This window comes from Euprymna scolopes, chromosome 42 (genome assembly GCF_053919585.1).
Source record: "Euprymna scolopes isolate OS-2025 chromosome 42, ASM5391958v1, whole genome shotgun sequence".
Classification (NCBI taxonomy): domain Eukaryota; kingdom Metazoa; phylum Mollusca; class Cephalopoda; order Sepiida; family Sepiolidae; genus Euprymna; species Euprymna scolopes.
This window is the reverse complement of record NC_136523.1, coordinates 38,203,455-38,230,960: the sequence shown is the minus strand read 5'-3', so window position 1 is coordinate 38,230,960 and position 27,506 is coordinate 38,203,455. Positions and strand designations below refer to the sequence as shown.

General features: G+C 36.2%; 1 protein-coding gene across 1 annotated transcript in view; it reads right to left on the bottom strand.

The window, feature by feature from the left end:
* LOC145267026 (protein MAK16 homolog) overlaps positions 1-27,506 on the bottom strand; it is a 63,993-nt gene that overhangs the window by 19,548 nt on the left and 16,939 nt on the right. The window contains exons 6-8 of the mRNA XM_080122956.1: positions 25,532-25,586; positions 18,999-19,073; positions 929-1,102 (exon numbers count right to left, since the gene is read on the bottom strand). Of these exons, the coding sequence (XP_079979082.1) occupies positions 929-1,102; positions 18,999-19,073; positions 25,532-25,586 (304 nt within the window). The remainder of the gene's footprint in view (positions 1-928; positions 1,103-18,998; positions 19,074-25,531; positions 25,587-27,506) is intronic.

The following is a 27,506-nucleotide window of genomic DNA, read 5'->3' as shown; positions in this document are numbered from 1 at the left end:
ATGAAAAAAAAAGGAAAAAAAAGAAAAAAAAAAATGAAAAAAAAAAAAAAAAAAAAAAAGGAAAAAAAATGAAAAAAAAAAGGAAAAAAAAAGGAAAAAAAAAAGAAAAAAAAAGGAAAAAAAAAATGAAAAAAAATGAAAAAAAAAGGAAAAAAATGAAAAAGAAAATGAAAAAAAAGGAAAAAAAAATGAAAAAAAAAAATGAAAAAAAAAGGAAAAAAAATGAAAAAAAAAAGGAAAAAAAAAAGGAAAAAAAAGGAAAAAAAAATGAAAAAAAAAGGAAAAAAAAAAGGAAAAAAAAAAAGGAAAAAAAAAAAGGAAAAAAAAAAGGAAAAAAAAAGGAAAAAAAAAAAGGAAAAAAAAAAGGAAAAAAAAAAGGAAAAAAAAAAGGAAAAAAAAAAGGAAAAAAAAAAGGAAAAAAAAAAGGAAAAAAAAAGGAAAAAAAAAAGGAAAAAAAAAGGAAAAAAAAAAGGAAAAAAAAATGAAAAAAAAATGAAAAAAAAATGAAAAAAAAATGAAAAAAAAAATGGACGTATTAAAATAAAAAATATCAGCTGATAATTTTTATAAGACAGCTGTTTAGTTATTAAAGTGCCACTTATCCAAGAAATATGGAAATCCCTCTACCCTTTGACCTGGGGAAGGGGAAGGGAGGGGGGTGACCTCATCAAGTGAAAATTTGCACTAACAAGCATACATCCAAAAATTGTCATCATTGGTGATGGTGGTGGTGGTGGTGGTCAGGGATGGGGGAGTTGACGGAAGACGATAATAGAGTCTAAAGTGACCAGATAGCAAGAAATTGGTCAGATATCCAAATACAGATTGTCGAAGAGTTACATTGTGAAAAACGGTAAGGAAGCGCTCGGCAATCTAAAAGATAATGATATTAAGAATGGGAAAGAAAAAAAAAAAAAAGAAATCTTACCGTCTGATCGTCTTCTTTTTCAATCTCTTCTTCCACTTCCTTTGTAATTTCTTTTTCTTCGTCGCTGTCCGTTTCCTGCTCAGCCTCAGCCTCAGACTCCGCTTCGCTCTCGACCTCCTCCCCTTCTACGACCTTATTAAAGGCGTGCACAGGGAAATTGTAGATGTCGTTATACTGGCGGGGAAGAAAAAGATGAAAAGATCACGATACAGATTTATGAATATGGAAGATAATCACTTATAATAATATGTACTACCTAATTGAAGAGAAACAAAGAAAGGGAGGACAGAACAAGACAGAGAGAGAACGAAAGAGAGGACGAGAGGGCTGGGGAGAGAGAGAGAGAGAGAGGGCTGGAGAGAGAGAGAGAGAGGGGGGGGCTGGAGAGAGAGAGAGAGAGAGAGAGGGGGCTGGAGAGAGAGAGAGAGGGGGGGCTGGAGAGAGAGAGAGAGAGAGAGAGAGGGGGCTGGAGAGAGAGAGAGAGGGGGGGCTGGAGAGAGAGAGAGGGGGCTGGAGAGAGAGAGAGAGAGAGGGGGCTGGAGAGAGAGAGAGAGAGAGGGGGCTGGAGAGAGAGAGAGAGAGGGCTGGAGAGAGAGAGGGGGCTGGAGAGAGAGAGAGAGAGAGGGGGCTGGAGAGAGAGAGAGAGAGGGCTGGAGAGAGAGAGGGGGCTGGAGAGAGAGAGAGGGGGCTGGAGAGAGAGAGAGGGGGCTGGAGAGAGAGAGAGGGGGCTGGAGAGAGAGAGGGGGCTGGAGAGAGAGAGGGGGCTGGAGAGAGAGAGGGGGCTGGAGAGAGAGAGGGGGCTGGAGAGAGAGAGGGGGCTGGAGAGAGAGAGGGGGCTGGAGAGAGAGAGGGGGCTGGAGAGAGAGAGGGGGCTGGAGAGAGAGAGGGGGCTGGAGAGAGAGAGGGGGCTGGAGAGAGAGAGGGGGCTGGAGAGAGAGAGGGGGCTGGAGAGAGAGAGAGGGGGCTGGAGAGAGAGAGGGGGCTGGAGAGAGAGAGGGGGCTGGAGAGAGAGAGGGGGCTGGAGAGAGAGAGGGGGCTGGAGAGAGAGAGGGGGCTGGAGAGAGAGAGGGGGCTGGAGAGAGAGAGGGGGCTGGAGAGAGAGAGGGGGCTGGAGAGAGAGAGGGGGCTGGAGAGAGAGAGGGGGCTGGAGAGAGAGAGGGGGCTGGAGAGAGAGAGGGGGCTGGAGAGAGAGAGGGGGCTGGAGAGAGAGAGGGGGCTGGAGAGAGAGAGGGGGCTGGAGAGAGAGAGGGGGCTGGAGAGAGAGAGGGGGCTGGAGAGAGAGAGGGGGCTGGAGAGAGAGAGGGGGCTGGAGAGAGAGAGGGGGCTGGAGAGAGAGAGGGGGCTGGAGAGAGAGAGGGGGCTGGAGAGAGAGAGGGGGCTGGAGAGAGAGAGGGGGCTGGAGAGAGAGAGGGGGCTGGAGAGAGAGAGGGGGCTGGAGAGAGAGAGAGAGGGGGCTGGAGAGGGAGAGGGGGCTGGAGAGAGAGAGAGAGAGAGGGGGCTGGAGAGAGAGAGAGAGAGAGGGGGCTGGAGAGAGAGAGAGAGAGGGGGGGCTAGAGAGAGAGAGGGGGGGCTGGAGAGAGAGAGGGGGGGGCTGGAGAGAGAGGGGGGCTGGAGAGAGAGGGGGGGGCTGGAGAGAGAGGGGGGCTGGAGAGAGAGGGGGGCTGGAGAGAGAGGGGGGGCTGGAGAGAGAGGGGGGGGCTGGAGAGAGAGGGGGCTGGAGAGAGAGAGGGGGGGCTGGAGAGAGAGAGGGGGGGGCTGGAGAGAGAGAGGGGGGGGCTGGAGAGAGAGAGAGGGGGGGGGCTGGAGAGAGAGAGAGAGGGGGGCTTGAGAGAGAGAGGGGGGCTTGAGAGAGAGAGAGAGGGGGGCTTGAGAGAGAGAGAGAGGGGGGCTTGAGAGAGAGAGAGAGGGGGGCTGGAGAGAGAGAGAGAGGGGGGCTGGAGAGAGAGAGAGAGGGGGGGGCTGGAGAGAGAGAGAGGGGGGGCTGGAGAGAGAGAGAGAGAGGGGGGGGGCTGGAGAGAGAGAGGGGGGCTGGAGAGAGAGAGGGGGGGCTGGAGAGAGAGAGGGGGGGCTGGAGAGAGAGAGGGGGGCTGGAGAGAGAGAGAGAGGGGGGGCTGGAGAGAGAGAGAGGGGGGGCTGGAGAGAGAGAGAGAGAGAGAGAGAGGGAGAGAGAGGGGGGGGGCTGGAGAGAGAGAGGGAGAGAGAGGGGGGGCTGGAGAGAGAGAGGGGGGGCTGGAGAGAGAGAGAGAGGGGGGGCTGGAGAGAGAGAGAGAGAGGGGGCTGGAGAGAGAGAGAGAGAGGGGGGGCTGGAGAGAGAGAGGGGGCTGGAGAGAGAGAGGGGGCTGGAGAGAGAGAGGGGGCTGGAGAGAGAGAGGGGGCTGGAGAGAGAGAGGGGGCTGGAGAGAGAGAGGGGGCTGGAGAGAGAGAGAGAGAGGGGGCTGGAGAGAGAGAGAGATGGGGCTGGAGAGAGAGAGAGATGGGGCTGGAGAGAGAGAGAGGGGGGCTGGAGAGAGAGAGAGAGAGAGGGGGGCTGGAGAGAGAGAGAGAGGGGGGCTGGAGAGAGAGAGAGAGGGGGGCTGGAGAGAGAGAGAGAGGGGGGGCTGGAGAGAGAGAGAGAGGGGGCTGGAGAGAGAGAGAGAGGGGGCTGGAGAGAGAGAGAGAGGGGGCTGGAGAGAGAGAGAGAGGGGGCTGGAGAGAGAGAGAGAGAGAGGGGGCTGGAGAGAGAGAGAGAGAGAGAGGGGGCTGGAGAGAGAGAGAGAGGGGGCTGGAGAGAGAGAGAGAGGGGGCTGGAGAGAGAGAGAGAGGGGGCTGGAGAGAGAGAGAGAGGGGGCTGGAGAGAGAGAGAGAGGGGGCTGGAGAGAGAGAGAGAGGGGGCTGGAGAGAGAGAGAGAGGGGGCTGGAGAGAGAGAGAGAGGGGGCTGGAGAGAGAGAGAGAGGGGGCTGGAGAGAGAGAGAGAGGGGGCTGGAGAGAGAGAGAGAGGGGCTGGAGAGAGAGAGAGGTTTGTCCGTAAAAAACTTGCGTCCATACTTAAGCTATTCATAATCTCTAAATATATTCACCGTCCGTTTATTTTTTTTTTTGCCTCAGTTACCGCCTTACTTTGATTAACAATCCTAATTCAAATAAACTTTGTGTTCCTTTGTAAACTACAATCCTCATCGTCTTTCTACTAAGCTTATTTCATATACCTTTATTCTGCTAAGCTTATTTCATATACCTTTATTCTGCTTAGCTTATTTCACATACCTTTATTCTGCTTAGCTTATTTCACATACCTTTATTCTGCTTAGCTTATTTCACATACCTTTATTCTGCTAAGCTTATTTCACATACCTTTATTCTGCTAAGCTTATTTCACATACCTTTATTCTGCTAAGCTTATTTCACATACCTTTATTCTGCTAAGCTTATTTCACATACCTTTATTCTGCTAAGCTTATTTCACATACCTTTATTCTGCTAAGCTTATTTCACATACCTTTATTCTGCTAAGCTTATTTCACATACCTTTATTCTGCTAAGCTTATTTCACATACCTTTATTCTGCTAAGCTTATTTCACATACCTTTATTCTGCTAAGCTTATTTCACATACCTTTATTCTGCTAAGCTTATTTCACATACCTTTATTCTGCTAAGCTTATTTCACATACCTTTATTCTGCTAAGCTTATTTCACATACCTTTATTCTGCTAAGCTTATTTCACATACCTTTATTCTGCTAAGCTTATTTCACATACCTTTATTCTGCTAAGCTTATTTCACATACCTTTATTCTGCTAAGCTTATTTCACATACCTTTATTCTGCTAAGCTTATTTCACATACCTTTATTCTGCTAAGCTTATTTCACATACCTTTATTCTGCTAAGCTTATTTCACATACCTTTATTCTGCTAAGCTTATTTCACATACCTTTATTCTGCTAAGCTTATTTCACATACCTTTATTCTGCTAAGCTTATTTCATATACCTTTATTCTGCTAAGCTTATTTCACATACCTTTATTCTGCTAAGCTTATTTCAGATACCTTTATTCTGCTAAGCTTATTTCATATACCTTTATTCTGCTAAGCTTATTTCACATACCTTTATTCTGCTAAGCTTATTTCACATACCTTTATTCTGCTAAGCTTATTTCACATACCTTTATTCTGCTAATCAGTTTATTCACTTTTTTTTGTTATTAGGTTTTACTTTCTTTTTTTTTTTCAATCACTTTCTTAACATGGGAGAGAGGTTGCATAGCATCATGCAAAAACAGTTACTTATGTTGTACATAAAATAAAAAATTTTATAAAGATAAATAAATAAGAAAAAATAAAAACAGATGAGCTTCCCCACATGATTGGAAACAGAATTTCCACTCAAAGGACAATTGTTCAGTTGGGGCAATAGATTATACTTGCAAAATACATTGTATATGTTTGCTTTTTGAGGGGAAGACAGGGAGGTTTTGCCTCCCTCCCATATACAGCGCCTAGTATTCCGAAATAGTCACCCATTTTTTTTTTTTTTTACAGCATATCAACCCTTTTTGGGTTAATACTAAATTCAATCATTTTGATTCTGAATTTTTCAGATGAGGATTGGTTATTCATATTATTTGGATTCATCGGACTACTGTTCTCATCTTGAATGTGATTTTCACGTTTCAGTTGATGTAACCTCCGACCTTCCTCAGGTGTATCTTGTTGAACTCGGCATTTTGAATTAAACCTTCTCCTGACGGTTCAATTCTCAGTGTGGGTCGACCAAAAAAATACAATTGTGAATTACTTAGGACCTCTATCCAGTCATGACTTACAGAATGAGAGCATGCTACCTGCATGAAATAAAGGGTTTCGTTCAAAATTTCGTCCAAACTTCCCAAGTTTGACAGAAACATTCCCGAGTTCAACTAGATACACCTGAAGAAGGTCGGAGGTTACATCAACCGAAACATTGTGAAAATGACACTCAAGATGAGAACAAGTAGGCTGAAGAATCTAAACCAAATGAATATTCAACCATTTTAGTAAAAGACTAACGGTGGGGAGCTTTGCCCCGAGGAAGGGGGGGGGAGTAAAATACGCTTAAATATGATATTTTAATTTGTCCAGATTTTGTATATATTATTATAGAGTCGTGATTTCAAAAGTAAAAAAAAAAAAAAAAAAACTCTTTGGATGCCATCAGCTAGAATTGAAACCAAAACTGTAGCATTCAGAGCTGGCGACTTTACTACTGTACCAACGTGACATATAAACTGATTAAAAAGTTAGAAATAAACTAAGATGAATCTTAAAGTATAAAATGTTTAATGATTTTTTTTTTCCATTTTAACCCATTTTTAACCCCTTAAAAACAATTGTAACCGACTAAAGACCTATAAAAGAACGGCCTGTAAAAATAATCCAATTATTTGAGTTCCCAAGCACCGCTCTGCGACTTTTAGTTCCGGAGGAGATAGAGTTTGAAAATATGGAGACAGCCGTTTATATATTAGATTTTATGCTTCAAGTTCTTTTTCTAGCTTCAAATATTTATCCATTATGTTTAGTTTGGTTGCCTTTGCAACAAAGAAAGATGGGGGAAAGAAAGATGGGGGAAAAAAAAGGACAAGTCAAAAAAAAAAAAAAAAAAATAGGCATACACCAGAAAAAAATAGACGCAGACTAAAAATAAAGACAGAAAAAAAAAGACATAGAAAAAAAAGACAAGGGAAAAAAAAGACAAGGGAAAAAAAAGACAAGGGAAAAAAAAGACAAGGGAAAAAAAAGACAAGGGAAAAAAAAGACAAGGGAAAAAAGACAAAGTAAAAGACAAAGAAAATAACAAAAAAAAAAAAAGAAAATAGCAAAAAGTTCAAGAAAAGAATGAAAAAAAAAAAAATGGCAAAATGCAAAGTAAATTACAATTACCCAACTTGTAAAAGGATAAAAAAAAAATATATATATCAAGATTGCTCATCGCTTTTGGGGTTGGGGTGATTGTCATTATGTTCATGTCGAAAATGGCTTCAATAAGTATTCTTCCATTTTTTTTTTTTTTTTTTTTTTTTTTTTTGAAATGGCGGTTGAAAAGACAACCAAAGACTTCCTGACGGCCGACTTAGGTCATTCGAGGGTTCACTAAATGCTTCCGAGAGGACATCCTTCTATTTATCTATATCATCTTCACACGCACAAAGAAAAAAAAGCGGAAGGTCTTCTTGTAAAAAGGAAAGATTCAAGAACATCTGCAGACTTGATTCCATATTTGATAGCATCTCAATTACTCAGATACGTCGGCGCAGAGGTTAGAAGGGCAACCTTCAAAAGTCCGCCACCTTTATTGCTTTACGGAAATTCACGCATCTCTCTTCTCTGCAGCTTCTTTCCCACAGAAGAGACATTGCGAGCCTGTCTCTGCTCTATCATTATTTTCATGGCAAATGCTCGTCTGAGCTCCAATCTATGGTCCTCCTATACCAAACTTTCACAAAAAAAACACTCGTCTAGCTGAAACCACTATCAATAATTTCTCACGCTCTTTATCTATGCTTAAACCTAAACGTAGATTCCATGAACAAAGCTTCTTTCTTAGAATTTCACACCTGTGGAACTGTTCCGTTTTTCTGCTTGTCCGAATGGTTTAGAAATGATTGTAACACTGAAGAAAATACACTGTATGATAAACGTATTATATATTGTTGTTTTGGTTATGGCGAAATTATAATATACATATACAAATGATCGTGCAGGACGGTCTCTGCCAAACTCCTGTCTGTTTTTGGTCTACAGACTTGAAACTTGATATGTAGAGGATTTGAACCTGTGGAACAAATTCAATTTGGTCTTTAACGACTAAAATAGCTGTTAATTGGAAAATTGGAAACTTGGCTGGTGTAAGTCGATTAAAAATGCTAGTTCTACGCATGCACAAATAAATATTTATATCTTTAACATGGCCCACGCTCTTCATCTAGATACCATGAACAAAGTTTCTTTCTAAGAACTGCACACCTATGGAACTCTCTTCCATTTCCCTGCTTTCCAACTGACTACAATATGGTCGTCTTCAAGTCCAACGTAAACAAATTCTTGATGAGCCATCCCCCCTTAAGAAATCCAATTTACCAAATTTCCACTACTAACGATTATTACGATATTGTCCCATTGACTATTGTACACTCATTAATTCAACTCTTATCCTCGAGTGGCCTCCAGGCCTTGTAAAAAATTTTTTTATTTAAATGGCAATTCGGTGTCCGTCTAGTAAAGTTAGATTTCTCGTATGTCTAATAGTGTTTAGGAAGAAAAACAAACTAACGTTTAACTGAAAATCTTTTTAAAAAATTCAACAAATTAAACTTTGAATTGCAGTTAAAATTATCTTCTATATTTATAAAAGGCAAAATGTGTGTGTGTGTGTGCGTGCGGGTGTGTGTGCGTGCGTGCGAGTGTGTGTGTGTGCGTGCGTGTGTGTGTGCGTGCGTGCGAGTGTGTGTGTGTGCGTGCGAGTGTGTGTGTGTGCGTGCGTGCGAGTGTGTGTGTGTGCGTGCGAGTGTGTGTGCGTGCGTGCGAGTGTGTGTGCGGCGTGCGAGTGTGTGTGCGGCGTGCGAGTGTGTGTGAGTGCGTGCGAGTGTGTGTGAGTGCGTGCGAGTGTGTGTGAGTGCGTGCGAGTGTGTGTGAGTGCGTGCGAGTGTGTGTGAGTGCGTGCGGATTTGTGTGTGTGCGGGTTTGTGTGTGTGCGGGTTTGTGTGCGTGTGTGCATGTTTGGGTGTGTTTGGGTGTGTGTGTGTGTGTGTGTGTGTGTGTGTTTGGGTGTGGGTGTGTGTGTGTGTTTGGGTGTGGGTGTGTGTGTGTGTGTTTGGGTGTGGGTGTGTGTGTGTTTGGGTGTTTGGGTGTGGGTGTGTGGGTGTTTGGGTGTGGGTGTGTGTGTGTGTGTGTGTGTGTGTTTGGGTGTGGGTGTGTGTGTGTGTGTGTGTTTGGGTGTGGGTGTGTGTGTGTGTGTTTGGGTGTGGGTGTGTGTGTGTTTGGGTGGGTGTGTGTTTGGGTGTTTGTATAATATTTAAAAAGGGTTATTACTTCACTTATTCTTTTGTTTCCATTTTGTTTAGATTTACCCCCCCACCCCACCTCCAAATACCCGGGCAATGCCGGGCACTCCCACTAGTATTCACTAAAAACTGAATGACAAACAAGGGTAACTCGTATAATTTGGGTCTTTCAGTTGACTGTTCTTATCTTGATGGTCAGTTTCACGTTTTGGTCAACGTAACCTTTGACCTTACTTGTTGCAAATTGCTTAGGACTTCTTTTATCCAGTCACGGCTAATGAGACGACAGCATGCAATCCCGCCCCCCCCACACCTCCCACGTGAAATTTCCATTCGAAATTCCGTCCAAATTTCTGAGTTCGACAGATACACCTCGAGAAGGTTGCAGATTACATCAACCGAAATGTTGTGAAAATGAAACTCGAGAGGAGTATGTCATATAGTGCGTGGAAAGCAGCAGCAAAAGATGGCTGGCTCGCGAAGTAGCAGAAAAACTACATATGAAAAAATATATACGCGTTAAATCACGGATTTGATAATCAAATTAAATATTGTCTTATTAAATACTAGCATTTCAGCCCGGCGTTGCCTGGGTGTTTGGAGGTGTTGAGCAAAAAGTAAAAAAAGAAAAAAAAAACTGTCAATTTTTTTAACTTTGACCCCTATTATGACCCTTAACATTTGTTTTGGGCTCAAATCAAGTTATTAAGTTAGATCCATGTCCAAGGAAACCTATATCTAAAATTTAAAGCGTTTAGACTCAAAATTGTCGGATGAGTTTTGTAGAGTTCTCAAAGGTCAAATCGTTGAACTTTGACCCCTTTAACAGCCAAATTTCTGGCCGAAAACGGATTACAAAGATTTTCCCAAATCTCAGTACCCTGTATATCAAATTTCGAGTCTTTAGACTGAAAATTGACAAAGTTATTGCGAAGGAAAATGTACACACACACACACTTTTTATAGATATATAGATTATAGTGAATATTTGGAAAGTTAGGCTCTCTCTACCATGCTAGAAAGTTAAAAAGTATCCTGTACCTCTACAAGTTCACCCATGTATGGAGTATTGTTGTCATATTTGGGCTGGTGCATCTGCTACTTGTCTCTCGCTCCTAGACAGGATTCAAAAGAGTCGCCAACCTGATTGGTCTTGAACTGTCATCTAATCTTCAACGACTGTCCCATCGACGAAATGTTGCATCCCTCTGCCTGTTTTACAAGTATTTTAATGGTGGATGCTCCAACAAACTACAAGCATTGTACCCCCCCCTCAATATAAATACCCCCGACAAACATGACAAGCAGCAAAGTCCCACCCCTACACAGTAGAGATCCCTAGATGTAAGAAAACCTTCTACTCTAATAGTTTCTTCACCAGAACTCCCTTCCAGGTTCATGTTTTCCCAACTGTACTGACATGCAGAAGTTCAAAGTAATGTGAATAAACATCTTGCTGCTCGACTCCCTACATAGTATTCCTGCAACTACTGTCTCTGGTAGTAGCCCCCTACATCAAAGTGACACTGTACCTTGTTTGGGGTGAAAATGGGATAAAAAAAAAATAAAAAATATATTTTCAAGACGATCCCAGCTAAAAAGGAACAAAGTTTTGGAGACCATCTAAACTTATATAAAATTCATCTTGAAATAAGATTTGAAAAGATAAATCTGTATGATGTACGTACTTGTAACAAAACAAAAATATCATATTCCAAAAATCATGCGAATTAATCAAGCAGTTTTACTTTTAAGATAATTAAATTTATGATTAACTAAAGAACAGATAAAAAAGGAGGAGAGATAACTCATTAATAATTTTTTAAAAAATGAGAAAAAGAAAAGAAAAAAGAAAAAAGAAAAAGAGAAAATAAAAGGAAAGAGAAAATAAAAGGAAAGAGAAAATAAAAGGAAAGAGAAAATAAAAGGAAAGAGAAAATAAAAGGAAAGAGAAAATAAAAGGAAAGAGAAAATAAAAGGAAAGAGAAAATAAAAGGAAAGAGAAAATAAAAGGAAAGAGAAAATAAAAGGAAAGAGAAAATAAAAGGAAAGAGAAAATAAAAGGAAAGAGAAAATAAAAGGAAAGAGAAAATAAAAGGAAAGAAAAAAATAAAAGGAAAGAAAAAAATAAAAGGAAAAAGGAAAAAGAAAAAGGAAAAGGAAAAAAAAAAGGAAGAAAAAAAGAAAAAAGAAAAAAAGAAAAAAGAAAAAAGAAAAAAAGAAAAAGGAAAAAGAAAAAGGAAAAGGAAAAAGAAAAAGGAAAAGGAAAAAGAAAAAGGAAAAGGAAAAAGAAAAAGGAAGAAAAAAAGAAAAAGGAAGAAAAAAAGAAAAAGGAAGAAAAAAAGAAAAAGGAAGAAAAAAAGAAAAAGGAAGAAAAAAAGAAAAAGGAAGAAAAGAAAAAGGAAGAAAAGAAAAAGGAAGAAAAAAAGAAAAAGGAAGAAAAGAAAAAGGAAATAAAAAAGAAAAAGAAAAAAAGAAAAAGGAAGAAAAAAAGAAAAAGGAAGAAAAAAGAAAAGAAAAAGGACAGAAGAAAAAAAAGAAAAGTAAAAAAGAAAAAGAACAGAAAAAAGAAAAAGAACAAAAAAAGAAAAACAGGAAAAAAACAGGAAAAAAAGAACAGAAAAAAAGAAAAACAGAAAAAAAGAAAAGAAAAAAAAAGAAAAAAGAAAAAAAGAAAAAGAAAAGAAAAAAAAAGAAAAGAAAAAAGAAAAAGAAAAGAAAAAAGAAAAGAAAAAGAAAAGAAAAAACGAAAAAGAAAAAGAAAAGAAAAAACGAAAAAGAAAAGAAAAAAGAAAAAGAAAAGAACAAAAGAAAAGAAAACAGAAGAAAAGAAAAAGGAACAGAAGAAAAGAAAAAGGAACAGAAGAAAAGAAAAAGGAACAAAAGAAAAAGGAACAGAAGAAAAGAAAAAGGAACAAAAGAAAAAGGAACAAAAGAAAACGAAGAAAAAACGAAAACGAAGAAAAAACGAAAACGAAGAAAAAACGAAAACGAAGAAAAAACGAAAACGAAGAAAAATAGAAAACGAAGAAATAAAAAGAAAACGAAGAAAAAAAGAAAACGAAGAAAAAAAGAAAACGAAGAAAAAAAGAAAACGAAGAAAAAAAGAAAACGAAGAAAAAAAGAAGACGAAAAAAAGAAAACGAAGAAAAAAAGAAAACGAAGAAAAAAAGAAAACGAAGAAAAAAAGAAAACGAAGAAAAAAAGAAAACGAAGAAAAAAAGAAAACGAAGAAAAAAAGAAAACGAAGAAAAAAAGAAAACGAAGAAAAAGAAAACGAAGAAAAAAAGAAAACGAAGAAAAAAAGAAAACGAAGAAAAAAAGAAAACGAAGAAAAAAAGAAAACGAAGAAAAAAAAGAAAACGAAGAAAAAAGGAAAACGAAGAAAAAAGGAAAACGAAGAAAAAAGGAAAACGAAGAAAAAAGGAAAACGAAGAAAAAAGGAAAACGAAGAAAGGAAAACGAAGAAAAAAGGAAAACAAAGAAAAAAGGAAAACGAAGAAAAAAGGAAAACGAAGAAAAAAGGAAAACGAAGAAAAAAAGGAAAAAAGAAAACGAAGAAAAAAGGAAAAAAAGAAAAAAGAAAAAGAAAAGGAAAAAACAAGAAAAGGAAAAAAAAAGAAAAGGAAAAAAGAAAAAGAAAAAAGGAAAAAAGAAAAGAAAAAAAGGAAAAAAGAAAAGAAAAAAAGGAAAAAAGAAAACGAAGAAAAAAAGGAAAAAAGAAAACGAAGAAAAAAAGGAAAAAAGAAAACGAAGAAAAAAAGGAAAAAAGAAAACAAAGAAAAAAAGGAAAAAAGAAAACAAAGAAAGAAAGGAAAAAAGAAAAAAAAGAAAAAAAGAAAACAAAGAAAAAAAGGAAAACAGAAAACAAAGAAAAAAAGGAAAAAAGAAAAGAAAAAAGGAAAAAAGAAAACAAAGAAAAAAAGGAAAAATTAAAAAGAAAAAAAGGAAAAAAGAAAACGAAGAAAAAAGGAAAAAAGGAAAAAGAAAAGGAAAAAAGAAAAAGGAAAAAGAAAAAGAAAAAAGGAAAAAGAAAAGAAAAAAAGGAAAAGACAACAAAGAAAAAAGGAAAAAAGAAATCAAAGAAAAAAAGGAAAAAAGAAAACGAAGAAAAAAAGGAAAAAAGAAAACGAAGAAAAAAAGGAAAAAAGAAAACGAAGAAAAAAAGGAAAAAAGAAAAGGAAAAAAAGGAAAAAAGAAAACAAAGAAAAAAGGAAAAAGAAAACAAAGAAAAAAAGAAAACAAAGAAAAAAAGGAAAAAAGGAAAAAAGAAAACGAAGAAAAAAAGGAAAACGAAGAAAAAGAAAACGAAGAAAACGAAGAAAAATAAGAAAACGAAGAAAAATAAGAAAACGAAGAAAAAGAAAACGAAGAAAAAGAAAACGAAGAAAAAAAAGAAAACGAAGAAAAAAAAGAAAACGAAGAAAAAAAAGAAAACGAAGAAAAAAAAGAAAACGAAGAAAAAAAAGAAAACGAAGAAAAAAAAGAAAACGAAGAAAAAAGAAAACAAAGAAAAAAAGAAAACGAAGAAAAAAAGGAAAACGAAGAAAAAAAGGAAAACGAAGAAAAAAAGGAAAACGAAGAAAAAAGGAAAACGAAGAAAAAAAGGAAAACGAAGAAAAAAAGGAAAACGAAGAAAAGGAAAACGAAGAAAAAAGGAAAAAAGAAAACAAAGAAAAAAAGGAAAAAAGAAAACGAAGAAAAAAAGGAAAAAAGAAAACGAAGAAAAAAGGAAAAAAGGAAAAAGAAAAGGAAAAAAGAAAAAAAGGAAAAAAGAAAAAGAAAAGGAAAAAGTAAAGAAAAAAAGGAAAAGACAACAAAGAAAAAAGGAAAAAAGAAAACAAAGAAAAAAAGGAAAAAAGAAAACGAAGAAAAAAAGGAAAAAAGAAAACGAAGAAAAAAAGGAAAAAAGAAAAAGAAAAAAAGGAAACAAGAAAACAAAGAAAAAAGGAAAAAGAAAACAAAGAAAAAAAGAAAACAAAGAAAAAAAGGAAAAAAGAAAACGAAGAAAAAAAGGAAAACGAAGAAAAAGAAAACGAAAACGAAGAAAAATAAGAAAACGAAGAAAAATAAGAAAACGAAGAAAAATAAGAAAACGAAGAAAAATAAGAAAACGAAGAAAAATAAGAAAACGAAGAAAAAAAAGAAAACGAAGAAAAAAAAGAAAACGAAGAAAAAAAAGAAAACGAAGAAAAAAAAGAAAACGAAGAAAAAAAAGAAAACGAAGAAAAAAAAGAAAAAGAAAAAAAAGAAAACGAAGAAAAAAAAGAAAACGAAGAAAAAAAAGAAAACGAAGAAAAAAAAGAAAACGAAGAAAAAAAAGAAAACGAAGAAAAAAAAGAAAACGAAGAAAAAAAAGAAAACGAAGAAAAAAAAGAAAACGAAGAAAAAAAAGAAAACGAAGAAAAAAAAGAAAACGAAGAAAAAAAGGAAAACGAAGAAAAAAAGGAAAACGAAGAAAAAAAAGAAAACGAAGAAAAAAAGGAAAACGAAGAAAAAAAGGAAAACGAAGAAAAAAAGGAAAACGAAGAAAAAAAGGAAAACGAAGAAAAAAAGGAAAACGAAGAAAAAAAGGAAAACGAAGAAAAAAAGGAAAACGAAGAAAAAAAGGAAAACGAAGAAAAAAAGGAAAACGAAGAAAAAAAGGAAAACGAAGAAAAAAAGGAAAAAAGAAAAAGAAAAAAAAGGAAAAAAGAAAACGAAGAAAAAAAGGAAAAAAGAAAACGAAGAAAAAAGGAAAAAAGAAAACGAAGAAAAAAGGAAAAGGAAAAAAGGAGAAAGAAAAAGAAAAAAGAAAAAGAAAAGAGGAAAAGAAAAGAGGAAAAAGGAAAAAAGAAAAGGGATTCAGTGTCATCAGCGAAACTGAAAGCAAAAGATGCAAACTGGCATAATAACTGAAGTAACCGAATGCTCTTATCGATGTGCCCATGATTACGCAGATGTTATAATATTGCAAATTTAGCTATTTAAAACGAAAGAACATATCAACAGTTTGCGCATGTGCAGTTTGCAAATCGCACCGAAAGCCAGGTTTTTATCTGACCCCCCCTCCTTCAAACAAAACGATATTTCTACACAAAATAATGTCCGATTTTTTTCCAATTCTTTGATATTTTTTGTCTAACAGATTACTCTTTCTACCAATGCCACATTCATGCATGTACGATGCGGATGAGAAAAGTTTTTAGCGGACATACAAACACACACGACACGTTTGCCTTTTATATAAATAGACTAGCGGAGGGGGGGGGTACCCAGCGTTGCCCAGGTGTTTGTAAGTGTGCGTGTTTTTGGGAAAATGAAAAGAAAAATCGTTGGTCGTTTTAAAAAAAACAATCGAAGCCTTGACGCGCAGTTAGAAAATAGTAAAGTGCGAAAAAAAAAAGTGTGACCTGGCAGGTGCCCGTTTTTGACGAGTTAATTACGTGAACTTTGATTGCGGGACAGCGTTTTATTTACCGCGAGTCCCTTAACTTCTTTTTTTTATACGAAAAAGCTTAATGCACATGCGGCGATCGTAAGCAATAGCTATTCAGCAGTTAACATTTTCTACAGGACAGTTTTTATTAGGGGGCGTGTCTTGTTTCGAAATGAAAGCAACTGTCTGATATGACAAAGTCGACATTGACCAAACGTTACATCGCTTTCTATAGACCACTGGCTGTGGGCCAGTGATTCGAATCGAGTTTTGCTTTTTATATACCGAAAAACAAAAGCAACACGTGCCGATCTGAAAATGTTGAATATTTGACGTTTCAAAGTCAGGCAAATTAAATAGAGAGGCGACGCCCCTTGTTAAGTCGTAGATATTATCATTTAAACGTGATATAAAAAGTTTTAAAAATGAGCGACGGCCTTGAAATCAGTATATATATATATATATATATATATATTTTTACATGGAAGTCACCACTTATCAAGGCCCAGAAGCCACTCGGGGATAAGGGTTATTGTGTGTACAGTAATCAATGGGATAGTGTTGCAGTATTTGAGATTTTATAAAGTGTCATTACTTAAGGGGGTGGTTCATTAGGAATTTGTTTATGTTGGGCTTGAAGACATCCATGTTGAAGTCAGGAGGGAAACAGGCAAGCGGTACAGAGTTCCACAGGCATGCAGTTCTAAGAAAGAAGCTTTGTTTATGGAATCTATGTTCTGATTTTTGCACAGATAAAAAGTGGGGAAAATTAATGACAGTGGTCTCAGCTGGAGGGGTGTAGACACGCACACATTTTTTTGTTTACAGAAAGTTTTTAGATGAGACAAGTCATTGGTACTGTCGGTTTCAAACCCGATAATTATGACTGTTTTAGATACCCATATCAAGCTCTCGTCAGCCAATACTCACGATGATATTGATGAGAATTGGCTGACGAGAGCTTGATATGGGTATATAAAACGGTCATAATTATCGGATTTGAAACTGATGGTACCAATGACTTGTCTCATCTAAAAACTCTGTAAGCAAAAAAAAACAAGAAATATATATATATATATATATATATATATATATATATATAAAAATGCGCTCTTATTTTCATATTTTCCTTATAATCAAGCACTCTACAGGATTTCTTTTTCAAAAAAAAAAATAAAATAAATAATATATATATATATAAGGAAAAAAGAAAAAGAAAAAAGAAAAGAGAAAAGAAAAAAGAAAAGAAAAAAGAAAAGAGAAAAGAAAAAAAGAAAAAAGGAGAAAAAACAAGAAAAAAAGGAAAAACAAAAAACAAGTAAAAAAGAAATAAAAAAGACAAAAAGAAATAAAGAAATAAAGAAAAAACAAAAAGAACAAGAAAAAAAGAAAAAAGAACAAGAAAGAACAAGGAAAAAGGGAAAAGGAAAAAGGAAAAAGAAAAAGGGAAAAGGAAAAAGAAAAAGGGAAAAGGAAAAAGAAAAAGGGAAAAGGAAAAAGAAAAAGGGAAAAGGAAAAAGGAAAAAGAAAAAGGGAAAAGGAAAAAGAAAAAGGGAAAAGGAAAAAGAAAAAGGAAAAAGGAAAAGGGAAAAGGAAAAAGAAAAAGGGAAAAGGAAAAAGGAAAAGGAAAAAGGAAAAAGAAAAAGGGAAAAGGAAAAAGAAAAAGGAAAAAGAAAAAGGGAAAAGGAAAAAGAAAAAGGGAAAAGGAAAAAGAAAAAGGGAAAAGGAAAAAGAAAAAGGGAAAAGGAAAAAGGAAAAAGAAAAAGGGAAAAGGAAAAAGAAAAAGGGAAAAGGAAAAAGGGAAAAGGAAAAGGGAAAAGGGAAAAAGAAAAAAGGAAAAAGAAAAAGGGAAAAGGAAAAAGGGAAAAGGAAAAGGGAAAAGGGAAAAAGAAAAAGGGAAAAGGAAAAAGGGAAAAGGAAAAGGGAAAAAGAAAAAGGGAAAAGGAAAAAGGGAAAAGGGAAAAGGAAAAAGGGAAAAGGAAAAAGGGAAAAGGGAAAAAGAAAAAGGGAAAAAGAAAAAGGGAAAAGGAAAAAGGGAAAAGGAAAAAGGGAAAAGGAAAAAGGGAAAAGGAAAAAGGGAAAAGGAAAAAGGGAAAAGGAAAAAGGGAAAAGGAAAAAGGGAAAAGGGAAAAAGAAAAAGGGAAAAGGAAAAAGGGAAAAGGAAAAAGGGAAAAGGAAAAAGGGAAAAGGAAAAAGAAAAAGGGAAAAGAAAAAGGGAAAAGGAAAAAGAAAAAGGGAAAAGGAAAAAGGGAAAAGGAAAAAGGGAAAAGGAAAAAGGGAAAAGGAAAAAGGGAAAAGGAAAAAGGGAAAAGGGAAAAAGAAAAAGGGAAAAGGAAAAAGGGAAAAGGAAAAAGGGAAAAGGAAAAAGGAAAAAGAAAAAGGGAAAAGGAAAAAGAAAAAGGGAAAAGGAAAAAGGGAAAAGGGAAAAGGAAAAAGGGAAAAGGAAAAAGGGAAAAGGGAAAAAGAAAAAGGGAAAAGGAAAAAGGGAAAAGGAAAAAGGAAAAAGGGAAAAGGAAAAAGGGAAAAGGAAAAAGGGAAAAGGGAAAAAGAAAAAGGGAAAAGGAAAAAGGGAAAAGGAAAAAGGGAAAAGGAAAAAGAAAAAGGGAAAAGGAAAAAGAAAAAGGGAAAAGGAAAAAGGGAAAAGGAAAAAGGGAAAAGGAAAAAGAAAAAGGAAAAAGAAAAAGGGAAAAGGAAAAGGGAAAAGAAAAAGGGAAAAGAAAAAGGGAAAAGGAAAAGGGAAAAGAAAAAGGGAAAAGAAAAAGGGAAAAGAAAAAGGGAAAAGAAAAAGGGAAAAGGAAAAGGGGAAAAGGAAAAGGGAAAAGGAAAAAGGAAAAGAAAAAGGGAAAAGGAAAAGGAAAAAGGAAAAGGGAAAAGGAAAAGGGAAAAGGAAAAAGAAAAAAAGAAATGGAAAAAGAAAAAAGAACAAGAAAAAAGAAGAAAAAAAAAGGGGGATGGTATTTTCATGCAGATAAATCAGGAAAACAAATTCCCTACCACTCAACCCAGGTTCAAGTGACATGGTCCCCTCCCACAAAACCCCATGTAAAGTGGCTAACACCGTCCCCAAATAATACACATAATTGCAGGAAAAAAGATTTAAAATAGAAAGGAAAAAAGATTTTTTTTTTTTAAAAAAACAGGAAAAGATTTTTTTTAAAAAAACAGGAAAAGATTTAAAAAAAAAAAAAAGCAGGAAAAGATTTAAAAAAAAAAAAAAAAGCAGGAAAAGATTTTTTTTAAAAAAAAAAAAGCAGGAAAAGATTTAAAAAAAAAAAAAAAGCAGGAAAAGATTTAAAAAAAAAAAAAGCAGGAAAAGATTTAAAAAAAAAAAAAAAGCAAGAAAAGATTTTTTTTTTAAAAAAAGCAAGAAAAGATTTTTTTTTAAAAAAAAAAAGCAGGAAAAGATTTTTTTTTTTTTTTTAAAGCAGGAAAAAGGCAAAAATATTTTTAAAAAGAGGAAAAAGATTTAAAGAATAACTTTTTTAACAAAGGAAAAAGATTTAAAGAAAAGGAAATCGATTAAAAAAAAAATAATAAATGAAATTCTACAAACGAAAATTTGAGTAGCTGGAATGAAAAAAAAAAGGTATCAATCCAAGGGAGTTAATCAAATAATAATCGAATCAGACTTACCGCCCCTGATTTCAGTCGTTCCAACAATTGTTTTTCTATTGCGTTGTCCAATTGAGCAGCAACCAAAGCTTTTTCCTACAAAACAAATAATGAAATCAATTAAAAAAAAAAATAAAATAAATAAAAAAGATACCTGAAAATTAATTTTTTTAACAATAAAAATTGTTAATAGAAATACATAAACCAGAATAATTTTACGTCATTTTTAAAATCACAAAATTCAAAAAACATGTGTTTTTTAATCTGCCTTGTTGCTTCTTAAAACATGCAGGTCGTCCCATTGCTGAAACGTTGCATCCCCATGCCTGTTTTTATTTATTTATTTATTTTTTTTTTTTTTTACATAGGCATCACCACTCATCAAGGCCAAGAGGCCACCCGAGGTAAAAGGTTTAAGAGTGAACAGTAGAAATTGGACAATATAGTAATCGTTAGTAATGGAGATTCGGTAAATTTGTTAACTTATATGGAACGGTTCATCAAAAACTTGTTTACGTTAGACTTGAAGACAACCATATTGTAGTCAGTTGGAAAGCAGGAAAACGGAAGACAATTCCATAAGCGTGCAGTTCTAAGAAAGAAGCTTTGTTCATGGAATCTACGTTTAGGTTTAGGCACAGATAACGAGTGGGGGTAATTATTGATAGCGTTTTCAGCTAGACGAGTGTTTGTTGTGAAAGTTTGGTGAGGGGGCACCATAGACTGAATGAAGTTCAGTCGAACACTTTCCATGAAAATAACGATATAGCAGAGACAAACTTGCAACATCTCTTCTGTGAGATAGAGGTTGCAGGGAAGAGAAAAGGATATCTTCTACGAGACTACGAAGTCTATTTTGAACTATCATGGCAGGACAAGTCCTTTCTAGCAGCTCCTGCCCAGATGTGGCAACAGTACTCCATCCTTGGACGTACCTGGCTCTTATATAGATAGAGAATTGCATCAGCAGTGAGATATCTACAGGATCGATAGAAGGATCCCACCATTTTTCCAGTGGCCTTGGCAACAGATTTGATGTACGTGTTCCATTTAAGATCAGGAGTAAAGGTCAAGCTCAGAAGCTTGTCAAAACTTGAGGCCTCCTCAAGACGAGAGCCATTCATTTCAACTGATGCCAGATGTGGATCAGAACGTTGATGATGTAAAGAGAGAAGCTTGGTTTTAGATGCATTAAAAGTAACCAGCCACTCCTTTCCCCATTGTACCACGTGCTCAAGATCAGAGGAGAGAGAATCAGAGAGAACTTGGTCGTTTACTGACTTAGATGTGCTACCATAGATGGTAGTGTCATCAGCATAAATGTCTACAAATGATGTAAGGATGTGATTTGGAAGATCATGAATGTAGATCAGGAAAAGAGTTGGGCCCAGGATGGACCCCTGAGGGACGCCAGCATTAATACTGTGAGCTTCTGATTTTTGCCCATCAACTACTACTCTTATGAACCTATCAGAAAGAAATGATTTAATAATTGAGAAGACCTTTCTAGTTATACCATAGCTACAGATCTGGTGAAGTAAACCTTCATGCCATACCCTATCAAAGGCCTTAGATATGTTAAGAAAGGTTGCTTCCATCGAGAGATTCGCTAATCCTATGTGATATAACTGTAAACACATCTGCTATAGATCTAGCAGAACGGAAACCATATTGTGTGTCACTAAGAAGGTTATTTTTGTTGAGATGGTTGATTACTTCTGTATTTAACACAGATTCCAACAACTTACTCATGACACACAGGAGACTTATTGGCCTGTACTGAGAGGGGAATTACCGATCACCTGAATTCTTAAATACAGGGCATACTGATGAGATTTTCCAGGGTGATAGGAAGCAATTTCCTTAAGACAACGTTTAAACAGTTTTGTAAGTATGGGCGCTAGTTCAGGTTGAAGTTTTTTGAGTACTATAATTGGAATACCGTCAGGGCCTGTTGCTTTACTGGAATCAAGGGTTTTGATTAGCTTGGCAACATCACGTACAGATATACGTATATCACATACCGTGTTTTCTGATACAAGAGGAAATATTGGGGGTTGGCGACCTTGGTCGCAAAGGGTAGAATTAGCTGCAAAGTTTTTGGCAAAGAGTTTGGCTTTGTCTGATGCTGATGAGATTACCTCTGGTCCATTGATGATAGTTGGGATAGAGCACACACTTCTGTTTAGGATTCTGTTTGCTATTTGCCAAAACTGGTGGGAACCAAGCCGCTGCTCAGCTACTTTGGACTTGACGGACTGAGCATACAACTCTTTTGTGTTCTTTATTATTTTCTTACAATGGTTGCTGGCAGTCCTGAAAGCGGCTTTAGTTTCCATACATCTATTACGTTGGAAGCAGTGGAAAAAGTGATTTCTGTGTGCTATGGCAGCAGCACATTCTGAGAGAACCATGGCTGGCTGTTAGGTCTTTGCTGGAACTTTTTCGAGCGTATGAAACGGTATATACCTACAATTAACCATTCCATCAGGTCTGATACTATAAAGGACACATCCTTTTTAAACATGGAACACAGAGATAGATCGATATAAATGTACGGAAGCTATCCAGTCAGCCATAGTGTATCGATATACTGTACAATGGAGAGGTATGTCTGGGGACTTATTATATTTCATTTTTATCTTACAATTATTTTAATGTAACTTACTCTGACGAACTTAAAGCACTCGCACCCCATCAACGTCAATACTACCCCCCACCCCGACTAACCGCACAAGCACCAAACCCCCACCCTACACTGTAGAGATCCTTAGATGCCAGAACTTTGGAATTCCCTCCCGGGTTCCTGCTTCCCTGACTGTACCAAGATGCAGAAGTTGAAATGTTAACAAACATCTAGCTGCTCAACTCCCTATATAATATCCTTGTAGATTTGGTCCCAAATATTAATCCCTTATATTCAAATGGTAGTGTGCCTTGTTTGGGATGAAAATCACACACACAAAAAAAAAAGACATCATTAACACTGGTGAGTCCCTCATTTAATGATTTCAATTTTTTCCATCTGAAGAACGAATACTAATACGACGCTTTCCTTCCATTTTGCAGAGTATTTTCAGCAAAAAAAAACGCTATGTCTTTCAATACAAACACAAAATTACAAACACTTTATCACTTATCCTCCCTATATCTATAAAAGTGAACGTGTCTGTCTGTCTGTCTGTGTACATTTCCCTACGCAATAACTCTGGCAATTTTTAGTCTATAGACTCGAAATTTGAAATACCGGGTACTGAGATTTGGGAAAAATCGATGTGACGGGTGTCAGCCAGAAATTTGGCTGTTAAGGGGTCAAATTTCAACGATTTGACCTTTAAGAACTCTACCAAACTCCGACAATTTTGGGTCTAGACACTTGAAATTTTAGATATAGGTTCCTTGAACCTGGATCTAATTTAATAAAGTGATTTGAGCCCGAAACTATAAATTTTAAGGGGTCATAATAGGGGTCAAATTAAAAAAAAATTTACTCTTTTTTTTTTGCTCAGCATACACCTCCAAACACCCGGGCAACGCCGGGCTGAAATGCTAGTATATATATAAAATGAACGCATTTTTCCCCTCTGATTTTGACCATAATAGGATTGAAAATCAAGACATTTCATGCAAATGTAATATGCACAAACTGCAGCACATTATCTGAGGTGTGCTATAGACCTATTACCTCTCCACTTCCTTGATAATCGTGGATTCCTATATTTTTTCTTGCCAAAATCGGTTAGAATCAATGGAAGTTGTAAAATCTTTTCTCCTAATAAATTCTTCCTACTCCCACTACCATTTACACCATTGCGGATCCGTTTATATAAGGGACAGTACAAAGAAACACCGGTTGGGGTTCGTAGTTGCTGTAAAAAAAAATGGAATGGCATTTCATTTTGTAATTGATTAAAAAAAACTGGAATGGACTGGGTGAAACGCACCATTGGATTTAAGCGAATCAAAGGTTTATTTATGGCATTTTGTTTTGTTTTTTTTTTCGCTTTTCCCTGTTTTTTTTGTTTTCGTTTTTCCAGAACACGTCCATCTTTTTCCCTGATTTATGCTTTCTGTTTTTCCGATTTCTTTTTTAAAGAAGTTTTACGTTTGTTCACTGTTTTTTATTTTTTTGTTTTGGTTTTGCCGATTTTTTACAGAAGTTTAACATCGATTTATTTTGATTTTGATATTTAAACAGGGTTATTTTTTTGCTTATTCTTTACTTTACCCCCCCCCTTACGCACACACCTCCAAACAACCGGGCAACGCCGGGTACCCCCGCTAGTTTCTAAATAAAGTGATCCTAATAAAGAAAGTCCGGATTTCCTCCCTTAGGGCTGAAATATCCACGAAAGCAACAAAGCAATCCATGGAAGACATTTTCATCATTGCTATTTCTCCAAGTAACTCAAGTGCCTTGTAAACTTACACAAGGATTGTATCCGGGATGGTCCAACAGTATCAGATGACAAGAATGCAGCACACATTCCGAAGCTAACGAGTGTGTTATTGACAACGATAACGACTAGAAGTAGTTCCTAATTTAGATGAGACCTAAAAATTCATGCCAGATCTAACTCTACACTTTCATGAAACTATCACAAGGATCAACTGTATGCAGAGTGGCTTCGTGCCTTGTCTGGAGCGACTTTCATAAAAAATATCAAGTGGCTTCGTGCCTTGTCTGGAGCGACTTTCATAAAAAAATATCAAGTGGCTTCGTGCCTTGTCTGGAGCGACTTTCATAAAAAAATATAAAGTGGCTTCGTGCCTTGTCTGGAGCGACTTTCATGAAAAATATCAAGTGGCTTCGTGCCTTGTCTGGAGCGACTTTCATAAAAAAATATAAAGTGGCTTCGTGCCTTGTCTGGAGCGACTTTCATGAAAATATCAAGTGGCTTCGTGCCTTGTCTGGAGCGACTTTCATAAAAAATATCAAGTGGCTTCGTGCCTTGTTTGCAGCAACTTTCATAAAAAATTTCAAGAGGCTTCATGCCTTGTCTGGAGCAATTTTCATAAAAATGCAATCTTATAGCTAGTGACAAAGCTTTAGACTTTGTATTTTTTAGCACTATTGCGTCCTGTATAGAAGTGCTTTTTTTTCTTTTTTTTTTTGTTAGAATGTAATCTCGGAGCCCACCATGCAAATATTTTACCGCAGTAATCCATTCCAGTTAAATGAAAGCTTTACAACATCTGTTATTAATTTTGTTAGGTGAAAGTATGCAATAGCTACAAAACACTATCCCCTCCTCACGTTTGTAATGGCTTTCTAAATAATCACATGATTATTTCAATGCGCTTCAGTAAACGTATAAGCCTAAAAAGAATATATTGAATTCAAAAGCAGAAAAAGTCAATGCATAAATGTACGAATCCAAAATGAAAATACCTAAAATCGATTCTGTGCATACAGCATACATTGACAAACCGCCCCCTTAAGTAAGACACTTTATCAAATCTCCAATACTAATGATTACTACAATACTATCTCATTGATTACTGTACACGCAATAACTCTTATCCCTGAGCGGCCTCCGGGCCTTGATAAGTGGTGACCCCCATGTAAAAAAAAAAAAAAAAAAAAATTGTCTTAATAAAAAACATTTGCTGTTTTGATCCACCCAGAATGCATCTGTCAGGCATAATAATAATAATAATAATAGTAATAATAATAATAAACATATGATATGAGATTGCTAGGATTTGAAAATTGAAAGAAGTTGAGGTGATCCCTGTTGTAGTGGGGGTCGGTGATGAAAGACTTCGACAAATGGATACAAAAGTTGGATTTAAGAATAACAGCAGAAATGTTACAAAAACCTTGTTTTGCTGGTTATGGCATTAAATGAAGCCACAAATTTATTATAGTCATAAATTGCAAAGATCGTCAAAAAACGCCAACAACAAATCTTATATATATTAGTGATGGGACGATTCCAATATTTTGTCCAATTTCGATAAAATTACCAATTCCGTATTAAATTCCCAATTCCGATACAATTACTGATTCTGATTCTTTATAAACCTCTAAATATTTAACTATAAAGTTGTTATTTTTTTCACGATTACCATAAAAACATGTTTAAATATGCAGATATTTTCTTAAACGTAAGGATACACTTGTGAGGGATGATCTATCGATTTTAGTTTCACTAAAAAGTTAAAATCAACAATCTTCACTATTTTAGTGTTACTATCAGCGGTAGAATATTTTTCTTTAAAGAAAATCAAAAACAGCTAATTAAAAGAATCGTTGTTGGTATCGGAAAATAAGCACAAATTTTTCCGATTCCGATACCCAATTAATCGTCCCAACACTAATATATATCTTTTCAAAACAATGTTTAATGGTAATCAACTGATGATCCCTATACACACACACAAAAAAAAAAAAACTGCCAGCCATCCAGCAGTTATTAATTATTATAGGTTTTCAGATGTTGGGTCATTGTCGTTTCTTCTGACCCTGCTGAAGGAGTTGGTTTATGGCAAACAGAACAGTGTCAAAAAAAAAAAAAAAAAAAAAAAAATTCCAAGAATGCATAACTTACTTCTCTCCTTTTTTCTCTGCGTTCAACTTTTCTTTGAAGAGGAACCAATTTTCTCCTTAAAAACAAAAAATAAATTTAAAAACTTAAAAAATGGTCACCAATGAAGAACAATAAAAATTAAATTAAATTTTGATTACGGAACAAAATTACCGAGTCGATAATACTCCTTTATGACAGTCTTTCATTATTTGCAACTTTTTTTTTTTTTTTTTTTTTTACAGTAAATGAATCAAAACAAAGAATTTATATTGTACGTGGAATGACTTTTCTAAGATGTCGCTATTCCTCAACAAAAATATTATTGTTCCAAACATTTAATGCATTAAAACAACACTTTTTTTGTAATCAAATGATGATTTCAAACAAGTTAATTTTTATTTCATTACTAGACTAACCGTGACCCGTTGGGTCAGTATGTTATATTAGCTATGGAATTAATGTACGAGCTTGACACTTGTGACGTAAAGAAAATAGTTTTTGTGACATAACAGAAACATTTCTATGAAATTATACTAAAATGAAAAAAGAATATAGAGATTTCTATTAGTCGTTCTATTTATTATTGTTTCTTTTTGGGGGAAAAAAAAACTTACAGCCATTGAGTTATAAGTGGTTTGCTGTACTTATAGGCAAATGTGCACTGAACAGATACCATAATACTTAAAGTTAAATTCAAATTTTGATATATCTTAATTTAAATGCAAAAAAAAAAAAAAAAAAACAATTGTGACATTGAAAACGTACACAGTAAAACAATACGTTTTATTGTCTCGTTGTTTATGTACGCATGCGCAACCGGAAGTCGTAAACCGGATGTTGGGTTACAACACCCCTTAAAAGGTCATCAGAATTTTATAATTATATAGATAGGAATTGTTTGAGACGTGTAATTTTGTATATTTATTTATTTTGCGGACTATCATTCTCATCTTTTTTATAGTTGCTCTTTCGCAACGATTCAGCCAACTATTCCTCTGGCCTTCGTCAATTGGTAACCGTGACGGGAGAGCAACTACGAAGATGCGGATAACGACGAGATAGGAATGCATCCTCAGTAAATTACTCGCGCTATGACAAGAGGATATTCTTTTCATTATTTTGACTGGAATATATATATATATATATATATATATATCAGTTAATATCTTATGTTTTTATATAGAGTGATGTGGTTCTCGATTGATTAAATGTGCCTGACTGTGTCGGATATATACTTGAGAATCCAAAACAATGATAAGAATATGCTGTTGTCCTAGTTATTACTGCTTTCCATAGTTGTCATCTCATCATGTTTTGGCCAACTAATCCTCTGGCCTGCTTTGGATAGGATTGAAACCACTATCTTCAGACAATAGTCACCTGGAACTGTAGAGATTCAACGCCTCTATCCTTCAGGGCGCGTAGCACGGTGGGCCCGAAGGATAGAGAGAGTGACCCAACATTGCCCGGGATTCATTTTATAAATCTCCACAGAGCAACGTAGACTATGACATACTGTGAACTTAGTCACTGCAAGAGGCATGTGAAGTTTTCTCCAGATACGTCACGGCATGTTCCCAATTAGAGCAGGCAACCAATCAATTTGATTGAAAAATGAGTGATTTTTACAGATTTCGATGCCAATAAAAATATGGCATCGAAATCTGTAAAAATCACTCATTGATTGCCTGCTCTAATTGGGAACATGCCGTGACACACCTGGAGAAAGGTTCACATGCCTCTTGCAGTGACTAAGTTCACAATATGTCATAGTCTACGTTGCACTGTAGAGATTTATAAAATTATTTTTATATACAATGGCTTGAATTAAAGTTGTGAAATTGTGCTTTAGACAAAAACATTTCCAATGCACCTCTGTCATATCAAAGAACTTACTGTCGGGCTTTTCGGCTTGTGTGGTAATAAAACTTCTCAAATGCACTTGTGATGTTAGGCTGTGTAAGATGTTAACTTTAGTCAAAATCGCCTGTTCCTT